Source organism: Muntiacus reevesi, chromosome 22, assembly GCF_963930625.1.
Source record: "Muntiacus reevesi chromosome 22, mMunRee1.1, whole genome shotgun sequence".
NCBI classification, from domain to species: domain Eukaryota; kingdom Metazoa; phylum Chordata; class Mammalia; order Artiodactyla; family Cervidae; genus Muntiacus; species Muntiacus reevesi.
The window spans coordinates 14189248-14208745 of record NC_089270.1 but is presented as its reverse complement, the minus strand read 5'-3'; the positions used below and the strand labels follow the sequence as shown (position 1 = coordinate 14208745).

At 40.6% G+C, this 19498-nt stretch overlaps 1 protein-coding gene across 1 annotated transcript; it reads left to right on the top strand.

The window, feature by feature from the left end:
* The first annotated feature begins 4703 nt into the window (after positions 1-4703).
* Positions 4704-10655, top strand: DSPP (dentin sialophosphoprotein). Its single transcript, XM_065913879.1, has 4 exons — positions 4704-4754; positions 6096-6182; positions 6314-7312; positions 8160-10655. The coding sequence occupies exons 1-4, from the start codon at positions 4704-4706 to the stop codon at positions 10653-10655; spliced, it is 3633 nt and encodes a 1210-aa protein (XP_065769951.1).
* The last annotated feature ends 8843 nt before the right edge of the window (positions 10656-19498 follow it).

Below are 19498 nucleotides of genomic sequence, written 5' to 3'. Positions count from 1 at the left end.
AAAATTTGGTTAGGTCCTTTAAGCCACTCATGCAGACATGCTGTTTAAATAAGGAGAAAGTACTTGCTATGAAAACACAGCTTCAAGGCAAATCCCCTTTCCATTCCCTCCACTCCATTTCAACTTTACCACTTTCCCTATTATAGTTCTATATTTAAATTGTGGAGTTTTCACCGTTGGGTAGCATTAACTTGCTTGGTTCACATCCTTCACTACTATGACAGTAAAAAACTTCCTTGGTTCACATCCTTTGGTATTATGACAGTGAAAGAACTGGAATATTTTGAACAAGTGCACAGAGAGAGACATGAACTGTCAAGGTTTTTCAATTCACAGATTGGAGAACTGGTTTAGGGATTCACCTTCTTTATAGCATACGTTTGGGGTTCAAGAGAATGGTGAGTCCAAGTGAAAAAGCTTCTGCTAGCGTTAAGGTCTGGCTTTCTATGTTGTCCTCCACAACTAGTACAAAGAACTGAGAGATAATGGAGAGCTAGATCCACTGTATGTACGTACTTTTGCAGTCTAGCTACCTTACAATGAGTTTTAGTATTTTGAATGTTTATTTTTAAAATTTAGTTTGAATACTAAATTGATACATTTTAAAACACCTCACATTACTATTTATTTAGATCAGAAAGATTTCTTGGGAGTTACTGTTTATAGATTGTTAAAGACCCCTTAGGCAACATCAAGGCTGTTGCATGTGGACAGTTTCTTGAATTATAGCACAGAAACGTTAATACCTACCTCAGGAATGATAGGGGTCTTAAATAGGCAGTATATTTACTAAAGAAACCTAGAGTTTTCTTAGATTACCAACCTTAGGAAGACAAGAAATGTCAGGGTGACAGAGCTTAAGTGGCTCTTTTCAGATATGTTACACTGATGGTCTATATTTAAGATGCAGAACGGCCTTCCAGGAGCTATTTAATTAAGTGAAAGTAAGTCTAGTTCCTTCGGAATCGAATGGTGCTGTGAGCAAATACATATCAGCAAGTGAAGGAAGCGGGAAGCGGGGGAAGTTATTATGTGCTTCATAGACATGGTGACACTTTATAACCCTGTATCAAGGATCCTAAACAGTGATTGGTTGAGATAATTATCAAACTGACTTTAAATTTCGGCAGGAACAAAATTGTCACGCAAAAGTCCAGGACAGTGTGCTACTCTCAATCCTCAAAGAGAAAGATAAGAAATTCTGGATTTTCAAAGTCCCTTTGAAGGCTTTTAAGGTAAGCTGGAACATCCCCTTTACTCAGAACCAACTGATACCTTTAGAAAGAAATTCCAGTTTCAGAGAAGCCGATTTGATTTTAAAAAATGAATAACCCTTATGATTAGATTTTTTGCTTCCCTTTGACTTGTTGAATCCAGATTATGTTTTAAAAGATAATAGAACATTATGTGGTAAGGGTTGCTAATTCCACCTCGCAAAATATTGTATCACTGAAGAATAAGACTTTTTTTTCATAGCCATTATGTTAAAATATCAGTTGCTAAAAATAGTCAGAAAAAGTATATTAAGATGAAGCACACATTTTATATTTAACATATTAACATCAGAATGAATGATTTGAATATTTTATACATAATTCACCAAGTCTCCATTAATATTATTTTTATCTAGGAAAAAAACATCTTTAAGGACCTTGAATCTAGCTAAAGCCCTTTTTTTAAACTCATCATTGCAATATAAGGTGTGATGGGATTTAAGGGAAAAAGAAACAATCTCCTTTAAATACTAACATTTAAATGTTAACTCTATTAAGAAATAAACATGGATTTGGGAATTTGATTTAATGTGTTGCGTGTGTGTGTGTGCAGGCTCATTCATGTCCAACTCTTTGCAACCCCGTGGACTGTAGCCCACCAGCATCCTCTGTCAATGGGAGTTTCCAGGCAAGAATACTGGAGTGGGTAGCCATTTCCTCCTCCAGGGGATCTTCCCGACCCAATCACGTTCCCTGGATCTCCTTCATTGGCAAGTGATTTAATGCACTAAATCACATTTATTCCAAAGTTTGGCTAATCCATTCAGTGACAATTTCCATGAGGCCAGGGTTTATATCTGGTCCCAGGGCTCAGTATCTGGCCCACATTAGGCCTTCAAACATTTTTTGAATGAATGAATAAATCTCAATTTACATTAATTTTTTGGTCCCTGAAAAATCAATCTTTGGCCTAAAAATTATTATTATTATTTTGCTAATTGACATTAGGGTTTTAAAACTAACTTAAAATACTTCTACTTAGCATATCTGGAGAGTCTACTTCTGCACATACTTTTTCTGTTTCATGATATAGTGATAGTTTTGGGAAATAAAAGACACGTTACTACAAAAATGGCAAACTGAGGTAGAAACTTGGTAATTATCTGCTTTGATTCGTTTTGATAAACATTAGACAACCCAGATGACTCAGCGGTAAAGAACCTGCCTGCGATGCAGGAGACCTGGGTTCGAACCCTGGTCAAGAAGACCCCTTGGAGAAGGGATTCTTGCCTAGAGAATTCCATGAACAGAGGAGCCTGGTGGGCTACAGTTGCAGAGTTGGACACGAGCAAGCCACTAACACTTGGACTTTGAAACAGGGCTTTAGTTAAGCTTGTTTTTCAAGGTTTTATTAACTTGTTCAAGTTAACTAAGTAAAATCTCATTTTATTGGTGATAATACATGAAATCATCTGAAGGGAGTTCACACAGTCCCAAAGCCTCTGCTTTCAGGCTGATAAAGCTGAGGCCATTTCTACAGTGTCTGCTGTGCCGTTTACTTACCTGTGGATATAGCGGCAAGGTGCACTGTGCATAGAGCAATTGTTCTAGAGTAGATCTGCAAGAGAACTAAAGTGGTCAGGTTGATGGACTGCAGTTTAGAAATGGGATGCACATAACTCTGGCCTTCAGTATAAGTTCCTTTCCAGGAGATCATGTGTCCTCCAAACCGTAGTGTAGACTGGTCTTCTGTAGGGTCTATGTAATAACTATATTTGGAACTGCAGAGGACCTTAATAGCCTCTGCTTACTAAACAACTGCCCTTCGCATCCATGCCCCAGAGCTCTGCGTTATGCTGTCCTGAGGTCCCATCAGCCTCACTTTTAATCTCTAGCATTTTTTAAGGAAGTTTAGCTACTTTTGGCTTTCTGCTGAACAGCTCTAAGAGTAAGCACATTTCCCCCACCTCCTCAGTCACTCTGAAACTTGATTTTCTCCTCTGTGAAAAGTGTCAGGTCTTCTAAGAGAGTTGATATTCATGGAGGTTTTATTATGCTTCCCCTATCAACATTAAATTGAATCAAGGCTATCTTATGATCTACAGTATTATAATCTCAAAACCCAGTGGGAGTGCATGAAATAGAAGTAAAATTCTTCCTTCCTTTCTATAGGACTAGCATCATTATGTCAAGAGGTACAGTTTGTAGTAAATAGCTGTTTAAAATTTTGATTCTCATGCACTCAATATCTATCCCAATGTACACAAAATATATACTAGACTGATTCTGAAGGTGAATTCTAACAGGAGTGAAGGATCGTGTCTTCAGAAGTCCCACATAATAAGTGATATCATTTATTAAGTGATGGTGAAATAGCCGGAACAATGCTCCACACTGCTTACAGTAATATGTGTTTATTTATCCACAGTATTCACAAAATGGCCTTTGCTATGCTATATTTTAGAATAATGTCATCACCAAGACAGTCTCCTGGATCTGAGGAGCTCTCATTATGGCAGAGGAACACACAAGTAGCTGCCAGCCTACTCGAAAACAGTGAAAATGGTGCAGTGCTATCAGTGCAGTATTATCAGCTTCTGCTGGGTGTAAAGAGCAGAGAGACACCAAATACCCTTTTTAAAAAAAATTTTGGCTATACCCCGTGGCGTTCAGGACCTTAGTTCCCCAATCAGGTATCGAACCTGTGCCTCCTCATTGGAAGGGAGAGTCTCAAACTCTGGACCATTAGGGAAATCCCACCAAATACCCTTTGACATGGAGCCAGAGAAAGCTTCTCAGAGAAAAATCTTCTGCTAAGATAATTGGGATAATCCTGCAGTGTGGCTATTATTATCCTAGACCAAGAATCAAATGCTTAAGAAACCTACTTAAATTCTTCAAGCTTGCACGTTAAGTAACAAAGATAAAATTGGAACCTAGGTCTCTGAATCCAAACTCCATATCCTTTCATCTTCGTGTTGGTAATTTCTTTTCTGTACAGTCTAACATAGCCCAAACACATGTGGATTTGGGGTGGGAATCATAAATCCTTCATCTATTAAGCGTATTCTTAGCAGAATTAGTTGATCCTTGATGAAAACTATTCAGAAGATTTGTTATTGCCAGCAGGAACAGAAGAAGAGTGATAATTATGGCTTTGTAACTGTCTGGCTGTACCCCTTCACTGGAAAATCACAGAGTTTAGGCAGCTCGTCATCACGCTGAGCTGGATAATGCCCTTGCGTGTCTGTGACCCAACTCCTGGTGTGAGCTGATCACAGACAATGTGTGTGTACTCAGGTGTGCATTGGAATGCTGAGTCTTGGCAGCTTCTTCTCATGTTGTGTTCCTACTCGTTACTTAGGAAAGAGGCACATGGTTAGAGATCAAAATAATACATTACATGGTTATCATCTTTTGCATTATAAGTAATTTTTTACTGTTCTTTTTTTCTTCAATAACAGCCACTGATTAATATTGCTATAGAAAATGAAGATCATTGTATATTTTTGCATTTGGGCAGTAGCATGGGCCATTCCAGTAAGTATGCTTTCCTCAAAAAAACCTTCTTACTTTACTACTTCTCTTAATACACACACATATATGTGTATACACACACACACACACACACACATACAAATGTGTGTATTTTTTTCTTGAGATCTTGCAGATCAGCTGAGCCTAAACTTTTAGATTTGCATGAAAGACTTTACAGGATCTGTTTGGGGTCTCAACAAAACTAAATATGCACTCCAGTTCATGCTCTAACTGAAACACCTGTCTTGTTGGAAAGATTGTTACTTTTAAAATTCATTCAGATTAATTTACATTTAATGCTTAGAAGTTGTAAGGACTGTCCATCTTTGCTCATGCCCTATGAATTTCTTTCTGATTATCAATGAAGCCTTGTTTAAGAAGGTTTCAAGAAAGAAAAATAGGAAAAAATCACATTTTTTTCAGCAAAGGGAAAGCTAATGTTTCACTCAGAAAGTTAAATTTGAAAGATAAACACCAGCAGAGATAAATTAGGAAAATTAAGTCATTTGTAATTTTATTAGCCAGATGCTACAATTGCCATTTTGATATGCCTTCCTCATGGTATTTCTGTAGTTGAGAATTTTCTTAACTGTTTCTGTTGTGCTCCTGAAGGGCACAGAAGTAGCATAGACTTGCCTTTGTTTCTGCCCTGGTTTTGGTCAGACCTACTATTCTCTTAGGGGTTTTGGCCAGGATTATTCTTAGGGCAGATCTGGTGCTGCTACAAGAAACTTGTCATACAGAAACACCAAAGGTCTGTCTCCTCATTTTTTCTTCAATGTTATTTTTATTTAAATTTATTTATGTATCATTTACTTAGAGTATTATATTAGTTTCAGGTATACAGCATAGTGATTCAGTATTTTTACAGATTATACCTTATTAAAAGTTATTACAAGATAATGGCTATAGTTCCCTGTACTACACAATATATCCTTGTTGCTCATTTATTTTTTTAGGGACTCTTCTTTCTTTTTTATTTTTTAAATTATGTAAGTGTGATAACACATTTATAAGCTGTGTCCTCATTTTTAATAAAAAGACTATTTCCTTTCTAGTGATGAGATAAGTGATCTGGTTAAAACCCTGGTAAAATTGATAATTTTGTTATGAAAAATATCTATATGCCAAGTTTAGATTCTATGGAATCCATGTAACAACTCACTTCTCTTTTCTATCCAATTAGATCATACTTTGGCCTTTGTGTTATATCTTTTTTCCTTCATTTAGAGATAATATGTATGTGCGTGTGTCTGTGCACATGTGTGTGAGTACACATGTGCACACATGTACACAAAATAAGAATAAGAATATTTTCAATTTCCAGTATTTTCACTCTGGTAGGTTCCTCAAATCAAGCCGTTGGAGAGACATGCTGTTGACAAAACTGTGAATTTAAATCTTCTAGCAAAATCAAAAGTGCCAATACAGGTATGAGATGTAAAATGTATTTCTAAACTTTTAGATTCCATTAACTTCCAGAAAATTGATGCTTATCTTTTCAGTTTGCTTTACTTAAAGATGATATCCACAACTTAATTTGAATTGTTTCTCTTTTTCAGGATGCATTAAATGCCAATGATACCACCAAAGAAAGTGCTGGCCTCATGCATGAAAATGAACGAGGAAGGCAACAGGATACCAAAGATGGTTACAAAGGAGAGAGAAATGGTTCTGAGTGGGCAGAGCTGGGAGGGAAAATTTCTTCTACAGGTTCCACATTAGTAAATGAAAAGGGGAATACAGAGGATCTAAAGGGGGGCACAGGAAAACCAGAAACATACGATCAGGATGGGATCCAAGGACAAGAAGATAGCACCAGTGCAAACGGCCTCAGGGGACAAGTAAGCATCATCCAAGATGCTGGAGCAGCAAATGGGAGCCATATTGATGGGATTACTGAGAACAATTCCCAAAATGCGGGTGTTGGAAATACAAGTCAAAGTGAGGACGCCACTGTTGTCCAAGAAGATGGACATCAAGTAGCTGGAAGCAATAACAGTACAGGTCAGGAGGATGAAATCAACGGGAATATCTGTAGAAATGGGGCTGACACAAGTGAAACAACACCTCAGAGAGAAGGCGAGAGAAATGGGAATGAAGAGGCAGGGGTATTGCCAGTGGGAAGTGGAGCTGGCAACGGAGAAGATGTTGGTTTGGATAATTTTGAAGGAAGTCCTAGTGGGAATGGAGCAGATGAAGGTGAAGACAAGGGCTCTGGTGATGATGGAGGTGAAGAAACAGGGAATGGAGAAAAGGGTAGTGACCCCAGCAAGGGCCAGGAGGGTCAGTCTCATGGAGAAGAGGATGATGAGGACAATAGCTTAGGTAAAAATTCAGTTAGTAGTGAAGATGATGGCCCTGGGGACAATGAAGATGCCCAAGTCATTGGTGGAGACAACATCTCCAAGAGTGAGGAAGATTCTGCCGGTATTCCAGAAGACAATGATAGCCAGAAAACAGAGGACACTCAGAAACCCAGTCACGGAGAGAACAAAGCTATGGAAAATAGAATCACCGAAAAGTCAGAGCCACCTGCTATTGGGAAGGGCCAAGTTAAGGTTAGTTTGGGAAGTTGGTTTCTTTCAATGGCAGTTTAACTCCTCCCCTTCCTCTCATGATGGTATGTGCGTGGTCAGTCACTCAACCATGTTCAACTCTTTGCAACCCCATGGGCTGTAGCCTGTCAGACTCCTCTGCCCATGATGGTAGCATAAAAATAAATCATGATGAACAGTCATGTATTTTTGCATCTAAATCACTTGAATATTCAGTGGGGAAGCTAGAGTCCTTACTAGACATTTCTATGGAACAATTTTAAAAAGTTGAAATTTCTGAAGATTTGGTTAGAGTTCTTCAAAAGTCTTATGCTAAATAATTAATGCATCATGTAACTGTTTACAGAAGTTCCTACTGGATAAAAACATGAATGGTATGGTCTATAATCTAAACACTAGAGTACTTTCAAGTAGCTGCTGCTGCTGCTAAGTCGCTTCAGTCGTGTCCAACTCTGTGCGACCCCATAGATGGCAGCCCACTAGGCTCCCCCGTCCCTGGGATTCTCCAGGCAAGAACACTGGAGTGGGTTGCCATTTCCTTCTCCAACGTGTGAAAGTGAAAAGTGAAAGTGAAGTTGCTCAGTCGTGTCCAACTCATAGCGACCCCATGGACTGCAGCCTACCAGGCTCCTCCATCCATGGGATTTTCCAGGCAAGCGTACTGGAGTGGGTTGCCATTGCCTTCTCCACTTTCCAGTAGAGTAAAGCACATTTTCACAGACAGGTGTTTCTGAAGTACTGGAATCCAAACTCCTGTTCTCTGGCCAATTTCCCCAGTCTTCCTCAGACCAATGCAATTATGCAGCATAACATTCACTAATTAATCATTCTTTTCTCCATCTTTCCATAGGGAATGGAAATGGAAAGTCCTAGCAGTGGGCACAGAAACAATATTACCAAAGAAGGTGGGAAAGTTAATGAAGATAAAGAGAGTAAAGGCCAGCATGGAATGATTGTGGGCAAAGGAAATGTCAAGACACAAGGAGAGATTGACATTATACAAGGAGCTGGCCAGAAACTGGAACCTGGAAATAAGCTTGGACCCAGCAAAACACAGAGTGACAGTAACAGTGATGGATATGACAGTTACGAGTTTGATGATGAATCCATGCAAGGAGATGACCCCAACAGCAGTGATGAGTCTAATGGCAGTGATGATGCCAATTCTGAAGGTGATAATAATCACAGTAGCCGAGGAGATACTTCTTATAACTCTGATGAATCAAATGAGCATGGCAATGACAGTGGCTCAAAAGGAGATGATGATGGTAGTGATAACACATCAGATGCTAATGACAGTGGTAGTGATGGCAATGGTAGCAATGGAGGTGATGACAATGGCAAATCAGGCAACAGCAAAGATAAATCAGACAGCAGTGACAGCAGTGACAGCAGTGACAATAGTGACAGTGACAGTAAATCAGACAGTGACAGCAGCGACAGTAGTGACAGTAGTGACAGCAGTGACAGCAGCGATAGTGACAGCAAATCAGATAGTGACAGCAGTGACAGCAGCGACAGTAGTGACAGTAGTGACAGCAGTGACAGCAGTGATAGCAGCGATAGTGACAGTAAATCAGACAGTGACAGCAGTGACAGCAGCGACAGTAGTGACAGTAGTGACAGCAGTGACAGTAGTGACAGTAGTGACAGCAGTGACAGTAGTGACAGTGACAGTAAATCAGACAGTGACAGCAGTGACAGCAGCGACAGTAGTGACAGCAGTGACAGCAGTGACAGCAGCGATAGAGACAGCAAATCAGATAGTGACAGCAGTGACAGTAGTGACAGCAGTGACAGTGACAGCAAATCAGACAGCAGTGACAGCAGTGACAGCAGCGATAGTGACAGCAAATCAGACAGCAGTGACAGTAGTGACAGCAGTGACAGTGACAGCAAATCAGACAGTAGTGACAGCAGTGACAGCAGCGATAGTGACAGCAAATCAGACAGCAGTGACAGCAGTGACAGTAGTGACAGTGACAGCAAATCAGACAGTAGTGACAGCAGTGACAGCAGCGATAGTGACAGCAAATCAGACAGCAGTGACAGCAGTGACAGTAGTGACAGCAGCGATAGTAGTGACAGCAGTGACAGCAGTGATAGTGACAGTAAATCAGAGAGTGACAGCAGTGACAGTGACAGCAGTGACAGCAGTGATAGCAACACTAAATCTGACAGTGACAGCAGCGACAGCAGTGACAGTGATAGCAGCGATAGTAGTGACAGCAGCGATAGTGACAGCAAATCAGATAGTGACAGCAGTGACAGCAGTGACAGCAGCGATAGTGACAGTAAATCAGACAGTAGTGACAGCAGTGACAGTGATAGCAGCGATAGTAGTGACAGCAGTGAGAGTGACAACAAATCAGATAGTGATAGCAGTGACAGCAGTGACAGCAGTGACAGTGACAGTAAATCAGACAGTAACAGCAGTGACAGTAGTGACAGCAGCGATAGCAGTGATAGTAGTGACAGCAGCAATAGTGACAGCAGCAACAGCAGCGATAGTGACAGTAAATCAGACAGTGACAGCAGCGACAGCAGTGACAGCAGCGATAGTAGTGACAGCAGCAATAGTGACAGCAGTGACAGCAGCGATAGTGACAGTAAATCAGACAGTGACAGCAGTGACAGTAGTGACAGCAGCGATAGCAGCGATAGTAGTGACAGCAGTGATAGTAGTGACAGCAGCGATAGTGACAGCAGCAACAGCAGCGATAGTGACAGGAAATCAGACAGTGACAGCAGTGACAGCAGCGATAGTAGTGACAGCAGTGATAGTAGTGACAGCAGCGATAGTGACAGTAAATCAGACAGTGACAGCAGTGACAGCAGCGATAGTAGTGACAGCAGTGATAGTAGTGACAGCAGCGATAGTGACAGCAGCGATAGTGACAGTAAATCAGACAGTGACAGCAAATCAGACAGTGACAGCAGTGACAGCAGCGATAGTAGTGACAGCAGTGATAGTAGTGACAGCAGCGATAGTGACAGCAGCGATAGTGACAGTAAATCAGACAGTGACAGCAAATCAGACAGTGACAGCAGTGACAGCAGCGATAGTGACAGCAAATCAGACAGTGACAGCAGTGACAGCAGCGATAGCAGCGATAGCAGTGACAGCAGTGACAGCAGCGATAGTAGTGACAGCAGCGATAGTGACAGCAGTGACAGCAGCGATAGTGACAGCAAATCAGACAGTGACAGCAGTGACAGCAGTGACAGCAGTGATAAGAGTGACAGCAAGAGCAAGTCTGGTAATGGCAACAACAATGGAAGTAGTAGTGACAGTGACAGTGACAGTGAAGGCAGTGACAGTAACCACTCAACAAGTGATGATTAGAAGTAAAGAAAACCCCACAAGATTCCTTTTGTGAAAAGTCTGGTGAGTAATTGATAGGAAATAAACATTTCCAGGAAAGTAAAGAAGGGGGAGGAATAAAGAGAAGACCTATGTAAAGATCCACACATCTACAGACACAAGGAAAGAGTCAAATTGTCAGATTCAGGACCAGGTCCCAACACCCTCAGAGAGAGAATCTGACTGTGTACATGCATGTTAAATATATTCTGAAAAGATTTTGTTAAAAGTGTAAATGCAAACATAGAACAATTAAAATGTTCTTTAGTACTTTACACAGAAACCTCAAGTAATCACATACTAATAACTTCAATCTAAATGCCAAGTGCTTTAGAAAATGTATTAGCACGCAAACACATCTTATAAATAACCAGTGGCATTGGTCTAATCTAGCAGTAATTATGTCTATATTCTGCTCTGCTCTATATAAGCTCTGCTTATAGCTGAGTAAAAGATGCTCTCATCATGATCTCCAGCTTGGCTACAATTCATTTGCTTGTTCTAAGAAAGAAATATATTGCAACATAAAAAAAATCACAGTAATCATTTAATTTACCCAAACCATGGGAATAATCTTTGTGATTCGTGAATAGAGTAATTACAAATTATGGAAATTTTAAAGAGTGCTAGAGAGAAAAGAATTTAAAGGCTCATTTAAACCGCAATATCTTACATATAAGATCACATTCCTGCAAAGCACTGCTGGAAATGTAGTATAAAGTTCATAAAATTATTGATGAAACTGAGGCAGTACTTAGAACATGCCGTGCCTCAAGTTGCCACTCTCCAACTATTAATAAATAAACAAATTCATGAATGAAGGGCTCTCGGAGGGCGTGCACTTTTTGAACTCTCTGTTCAGAACCCTGCTAAGAGGATTTAGTTGTCTTCCTCAATCCCGGGCTTGCCTGGTGGCTCAGCTGGTAAAGAATCTGCCTGCAATGCAGGAGACCTGGGGTTTGATCCCTGGATTGGGAAGATCTGCTGGAGAAGGGAATGGCTACCCACTCCAGTATTCTGGCCTGGAGAATTCCATGGACTGATACAGTACATGGGGTTGCAAAGAGTCGGACAGGACTGAGCGACTTTCACTTTTACTTTCCTCGATCTCACCAAGTCAAACCTGGTTCATATTTGCTTTTAAATCCCCATAGACAAGAAATCCCAAATCAGACCCTGAGACTCCCTGTTAATCTCTTTAATAAAGCCAACAGTTGGTCTGGAAACTACTCACTTTTTTAAAATCTGAGAGTCATTTGTTGTTGTTCACCTGCTCAGTCATGTCCAACTCTTTGCAACCCCATGGACTGCAGCTCACCAGGCTTCCCTATCCTTCATCATCTCCCAGAGCTTGCTCAAACTCATGTCCATTGAGTGGGTGATGCCACTCAATCATCTTGTCCTCTGCCAACCCCTTCTCTTCCTGCCTTTAATATCTCCCAGCATTGGGGTCTTTTCCAATGAGTCAGTTCTTTGCATCTGTGGCCAAAGTATTGGAGTTTCAGCTTCAGCATCCATCCTTACAATGGAATATTAAGGATTGATTTCCTTTAAGTTTGACTCGTTAGATCTCCTAGCTGTCCAAGGGACTCTCAAGAGTCTTCTCCAGCACCACAGTTCGAAGGCATCAATTGTTCAGTGCTCAGCCTTTTTTGTTGTTCAGCTCTCACATCCATATGTGACTACTGGAAAAACCATAGCTTTGACTATATGGACCTTTGTATGCAAAGTAATGTCTCTACTTTTTAATTGGTTGTCTAGGTTTGTCATTGCTTTTCTTCCAAGGAACAAGCATCTTTTGATTTCATGGCTGCAGCCACCATCTGCAGTGATTTTTGGAGCCCAAGAAAATAAAGTCTGTCGTTGTTTCCATTATTTCCCCATCTATTTGCCATGAAGTAATGGGACCGGATGCCATGATCTTCGTTTTTTGAATGTTGAGTTTTAAGCCAGCTTTTTCACTTTGCTCATTCACTTTCATCAAAAGGCTCTTTAATTCCTCCTCACTTTCTGCCATAAGGGTGGTGCATATCTGAGGTTACTGATATTTCTTGCAGCAATCTTGATTCCAGCTTGTGCTTCATCTAGCCTGGCCTTTTGCATGATGTACTCTGCATATAAGTTAAATAAGCAGGGTGACAATATACCACCTTGAAGTACTCCTTTCCTGATTTGGAACCAGTCTGTTGTTCCATGTCCAGTTCTAACTGTTGCTTCTTGACCTGCATACAGGTTTCTTAGGAGGCAGGAAAAGTGGTCTGGTATTCCCATCTCTTTAAGAATTTTCCATAGTTTGTTGTGATCCACACAGTCAAAGGCTTTAGTGTAGTCAATGAAGCAGAAGTAGATGTTTTTCTGGAATTCTCTAGCTTTTTCTATGATCCAACAGCTGTTGGCAATTTGACCTCTGGTTCCTCTGCTTTTCTGAATCCAGCTTGTACATCTGGAAGTTCTCTGTTCATATACTGTTGAAGCCTAGCTTGAAGGATGTTGAGCATTACTTTGCTAGCATGTGAAATGAGTGCAATTGTGCGGTAGTCTGAACATTCTTTGGTACATTCAACTAAAATCTGAGCATGATTTTGCGTGAATGAGGATACTTCTTAGTTTGGGGATGAAGTCCTAACCCTAGAACAAGAGGCTCTTAAAGATGTATGAGACTAGACTGTGATGTTTATCACACGAACTAGGATAGCCTTGAGAGTGAAAGGGCTGCTATGAATAATTACTTGGGGAAAGGAGGGTATAAAATTGGCTTGTCTGGGACTCTGGAAGATATAATGACCATAACCAAAAACCTTAGTGTATTATTCAAGATTTAGTAGTGATGATTTGTAAGTTCCTTCTTTTTCCACTTCGGTAATTATTTTGCATTTGTTCTAATTCAAAGGTAAAATTCTATATGGCAAAGTTTTTAATGCAGCTTCTTTAATGTTAATTTTCAACCAGTCATTAGTTGACAGTTTATTTTCTACTAGTAGGCATATTTTACACGAAGATTTTCAGTAGGGTTTTTTTTTTCTCCCTCCTTTATGCAAGATTTTCTTAGTTAAGAGATCAATATTGCAAGTAATAATGTTGAAGGCTTTAAAAATTTGGCTATTAATAGACTACTTGGTAACTCATAATGCTGTAAAATTTCAGATTTCTACTATATTACAATCATGGAAATGACTCTGAATTTCTTCCCTTAAAATATGCTCTAGATTTTTAACTCCTTTAGGCTTCAGGATTTTTTGTTTTTCCCAATTTGTAAATTGTGGCTTCTAGTAACTGTTCTACCTATTTAAAAATGTTGTCAAGGGCATTAAGCTAGGCAATAGATATGAAACTCTTTGTAAATTATATTATATACAAATGAGAGAAAATGAATTTTGGTGCTACAATAAACTTCTATTTATATGACTATCGACAAGAAAACTCTCTTCATCTTAATGAGTTTGTGAGTACTTACTTCCTCTATCATATTCTAAAAAATTAGTTTTTTTTTTCAGTCTGCCTCGAGGCTTGTAGGATTTCAATTCCCCATCCAGGGACTAAATGTGGGCCCAAGCAGTGAAAGCAACAAGTCCTAACAATTGAACAGCCAGGGAATTCCCTAAAATTATTTGAAAATTTTATATATATATATATATATATATATATATATACACACACACACACACACACACATATATATACACACACACAAAATAAAAATTTCAAACACAATGAAAAGGTATACAAAAATATTCAATCTCTATGATGCACCAAAGATTTGATGTTTTTGAACTGTGGTGCTGGAGAAGACTCTTGAGAGTCCCTTGGACTGCAAGGAGATCCAACCAGCCTATCCTAAAGGAAATCAGTCCTGAATACTCATTGGAAGGACTGATGCTGAAGCTGAAACTCCAATACTTCAGCCATCTGATGCAAAGAACTGACTCACTAGAAAAGACCCTGATGCTGGGAAAGATTGAAGGCAGGAGGAGAAGGGAACGACAGAGGATGAGATGGTTGGATGGCATCACCGACTGAATGGACATGAATTTGAGTAAGCTCCAGGTATTGGTGATGGACAAGGAGGCCTGGTGTGCTGTAGTCCATGGGGGTCACAGAGTTGGACATGACTGAGCGACTGAACTGACTATCATTCCAGACTCCCTGCCTTCTATTTTTCTTCCCTAGAGACAATTCCCATTACTACAATTAATATCTCGTGGAGCTTTTCATAAATATTCTATGCACATATAAACAGGTATATCCCCCCTTTAAAAACATGTGGAAGTCTACCACACATGATGTGTTTAACTTACTCTTTTTTGAGTGTGGGTTCATTATACACAGACTGACATTCTTTTCACAGCTGTTTTGTATTTCATCTTATGAAATGCCATAGGCATTTCACCTGTCCCTATTTTTCTGTCACCCTTTATTTCTATTTGAGAAACTTTGCAGGTGTCACCTGAGTCAAGTTGGATAAATTTCCAGCCAATCCTTATAAAGACTTTACTTTAAAAGGTGTTTCTGGCCTGGGTGATGGGGGCAGACGTTGTTCTGAATCTACGGCCAATCTCAGAAATCAGGAAGTAAGACTGTGGTCCTGATTCTCCTCTGTAATCATGTCTGCTTTGACCTCCATTTGTGTCCCAGGTAAAAATGAAGGAGACGCTCCCAGAGAACGTCTCAAGAGTAGATCCTTGGAACACCAAATGTCTGATATTAGAAAATAAAGTTGCTTTTAGGTTATTCTCTGGGTTAAAGATTAATGAACTATCTGCTAATTAGTGCCCATCAGAGTCTTATTTTTTTTTGACTGCTGGTTGCCACTCATTTAGTCGATCATGATATCATGACTCATGAGCAACACTTTGCAAAATGAAAGAATAAGAAAGAAAAACCTTTGGTGCACAAGGTGTAATATTCTGTGAAACGATGTTATTTATTTCTGTATACTTACATACACGAATATGTTTAAGTATGTATATGCTGTTGGTTGCAGTAAAAAAAAGATGCAAAAGTCACTGGTTTGGAAAAGTGTTATAAAATATTATCACTACTGGTAATCATTATGGGTTTACTTTTCATATTCACTTTTCTCCTTACAAACATCTAAGTCTCTTTCCTACTTTTGAAGTGGTGGTTTATAAAAAAAAAAAACAATAGAACAATAAAGAGTGATATGTGTGTGGAGAAGTGAGGGAAGGGTGGTGTTGGGGAACGGGTTTCTGTGCTACAGTAAATGAGCCGAGGTAACAGTGCCATCTTTTGAACAAGAGGCTATCATGATGCTGATGGTGGGTTTATTGGGATTTTAAGGTTTCATGTTTGTTGCATGAATTACACCACGTATGACTGAGATGCATGCATGTTTAGTCACTCAGTCATGTCCAACCCCATGGATCGTAGCCCACCAGGCTCCTCTGTCCATGGGATTCTCCAGGCAAGAATACTGGAGTAGTTTGCCATGCCCTCCTCCAGGGGATCTTCCCCACCCAAGAATCAAACCCACAACTCCTGCATAGCAGGTGGATTCTTTACCCCTGAGCCACTCGGGAAGCCTATGATTTAGATGCATGATTTTAACACTGGCTCTCAGAGGTTGTCTTACCCTTCACCTGACCCAGAAATTTCTTCTGCACCTACTCATACCACAAATCAAAAAAATGTAGTAAGGGTTTTGGGGTTTGTTTTTTTGCTATAAAATCTGTTTTCTAAAATAGCTTATGAAAAGATAACCTTTAGAGAGTCCTCACCTCACCATAGAAATACATTTAAAATTATCAATTGGAAAGGAATTTCCCAGAAGCCAAATTTGCCTTATGATTTGTAATGGAAGTTCTGAAGAAACTGTAGCCCAAAATAACCAAGAACAATTTTCTTCTCCCTAAAAGGAGCAGAAACAGAACAGAAAAGCTCAGGCACAGATGAAAATATCATTGTGTTCTCACAGTGATCCTTTCCCCGCTGCTTGTAAGCAAATCCTCTGAAGAGTGAAACAAGCCAACAACTCAATGTTCCCAACCCCTCCCCTCTGAACAGGGATCTTGGGTTCAAACTAAAAAAAAAAAAAAAAAGAAAGAAAGAAAAAGGAATACAAACATTAATTCCTACAGGGCACTCATGTAGCTCAGAAAACGGTATAAAGCCTAAAGGTCATCCATACAGGAGACTCGATGTGTTTTGCATCAGTTTGCACCGCCCCAAATCCTAGCATGAAACACTATTTACAGAGAGCTGTATCAGAAAGTGCTTCCTATACTCCCAAGTCCATTATTTGGGGCTTTGCCTCTAGGTAAAGTTCTCTCTCCTTTGCTCTTCTTGTTTGCTTTGTTCTTTGTTTATTTTTGGTTGCCCTGGGTCTTTGTTGCTCACAGGAACACTCTCTAGTTGCAGTGCGTGGGCTTCTCATTGCGGGGGCTTCTCTTGCCGCGGAGCACAGGCCCTAGGGAGCTCGGGTTGCAGTCGTTACGGCGCGAGGGTGCAGTGTTTGTAGCTCCCAGGCTCTAGAGCCCAGGCTCAGTAGTTGTGGAGCATGGACTTAGTTGCTCCACGGCATGTGGGATTTTCCTGCATCAGGGATCAAACCTGTGTCTCTTGCATTGACAGGTGGATTCTTATCCACTGCACCACCAGGAAAGGCCCCCTCCTTTACTCTTTCCTTCTTTTCCTCCCTAGTATTTCCCCCCTGCATCTTCCCTTCAAACAGATGAAGAAGTGTCTATGGGGAGAAGAACACTTTGTCCCTTGCAGAATTTAATTCCCACACATCACCCTGTGACGAAGCCCCAGTTGAACCCCATCGTCGGTGGCTACTCTGCCTGAACTTATATCACTGGCTCGTTTGCCTGCTCCCAAGAGTTCAGTCACAACCAGCTGGTCCTGGCTCCTACCTCTTTAGCATGACTACTTTCCCCAGTTGAAACCATGCAATCTTCCTTGCTATCCTCACTCGATCTGAACTGAAGGCAGGAGATACTGAGGCTCTAAAAGACCAACACTTGGGCTTAGCACCAAAGCACATTCAATACTTTCTGTCTCATCCTAATATCCTGATTCCCTTCAATGGATTCTTACCTTGTCCTCGAGCAACAATCTCCTTTCTCCTTTCTAAGCGGGCTTCCTCATAGCTTCCTTATCTCATTCTAGCATGTACACTGATTAGAGTTGTACCCAGCCCCTTCAACTTAAGGAAAGATCCCCTGGAGAAGGAAATGGCAACCCATTCCAGTATTCTTGCCTGGGAAGTTCCGTGGACCGAGCAGCCTGGCGGGCCCTCAGTCCATGGAGTCCCAAAGAATCCGGCAAGACTAAGTGACTAAGAGGCCGAGCATGCAGGCCCTTCAGTTTAGGACAACCGGAGACAAATCGTCTGACACAGTCAGGCTTCCAGACCCAATGCAAGGAAGGAGACTGCCCAGCAGAACAGCTTTGGAATCTTAGCAAAGGAAAATATAGAACTCTTGTAGGATTTGGGGGAAAGGGTGGAATTGAGGTGATATTTAAGTGAAGCAGATGGTAAAGAATCTGCCTGCAGAGCCGGAGACCCTGATTCAATCTCTGGGTTGGGAAGATCCCCTGACGAAGGGAATGGCAACCCACTCCAGTATTCTGGCCTGGAGAATTCCATGGACAGAGGAGCCTGATGAGCTACAGTCCATGGGGTCGCAAAGGGTCGGCCGTGACTGAGGGACTAAAATTTCACTTTTCACTTTAAAGGAAGTGAAGGAAGCTGTGTTTGAGAGGAGCAAAGCAAAGCAGGCCATGGCCAAAGGGGTCAGCATCAGGTTTGGACTGTAAAGTAGACCCAAGTTCCTGCATCCTTGGGAAGAGCCAAGTAAAGATGAATGTATTCCGTTGTGTCCAAATATCTGTACCCGAGTTATAAATTGAGACTCAGTCTTTGTGTCAAAGTGGCTGAGACCTTCCAGGCAAGAGTTGGATGTTTTATTTTTAATGATATAATTTTTTAAATTTTGTTTTTTGAAGACACAGAGACTTGATATTTATTTATTTATTTTGGCGTGTCGGGTCTTAGCTGCAGCATGTGGGCTCTTCCTTGTGAATTGTAGGATCTTTTGTCTCAGGAGTCGTGACACATGGGACCTTAGTTCCTCAACCCAGGATTGAACCCACATCCCCTGCAATGCAAGATGAATTCTTAGCTACTGGGCCACCAGGGAAGTCCCACAAATATAATTTTAAATAGCAAAGTGCCTGCTAAACTTTTTAGAGAATAAAATTTTTTTAGAGAATAAAATTTTTTTTAGAGAATAAAATTTCTCAGTGATTAATAAAGCAGGAGTCTCTGGAGAAGACTCTTGAGAGTCCCTTGGACTGCAAGGAGATAAATCCAGTCAGTCCTAAAGGAAATCAACCCTGAATATTCACTGAAAGGACCGATGCTAAAGCTGCAATACTTTACCTACCTGATGTAAAAAGTCTGCTCATTGGGAAAAATCCTGATTTTGGGAAAGACTGAGGGCAAGAGAAGAAGGGAGCAACAGAGGATGAGATAGTTGGATAGAATTACCAACTTAGTGGGCATGAGCTTGAGCAAACTGCTGGAGATGAAGAAGGACAGGGAAGCCTGGCATGCTGCAGTCCATGGGGTCACAAAGAGTCAGACCCCTCTTAGTGGCTGAACAACAACAAAAACAACATTCAGAGTAGGAGGTTGTTAGGACCCTTTATAAATTCAGTGTCCTTGAGAGAGATGCTATTTTCTGTTACATTCGCAGCTGGCTTCATTTCTGTCTGATTTTCCAGTCTGACAAATGCTGGGAAATTTTTACTTTCTCAGTCCCAGCTAATTTTTGCTTTCTCAGGAGGTATATTTCTGCTGA

Bases quoted from the DNA above. Each gene is read 5' to 3' on its own strand.
- DSPP (XM_065913879.1), top strand. From the start codon at position 4,704: ATGAAGATCATTGTATATTTTTGCATTTGGGCAGTAGCATGGGCCATT. The intron at 6,183-6,313 runs GTATGAGATGTA...TCTCTTTTTCAG, and splicing joins AATCAAAAGTGCCAATACAG to GATGCATTAAATGCCAATGA. The intron at 7,313-8,159 runs GTTAGTTTGGGA...ATCTTTCCATAG, and splicing joins TTGGGAAGGGCCAAGTTAAG to GGAATGGAAATGGAAAGTCC.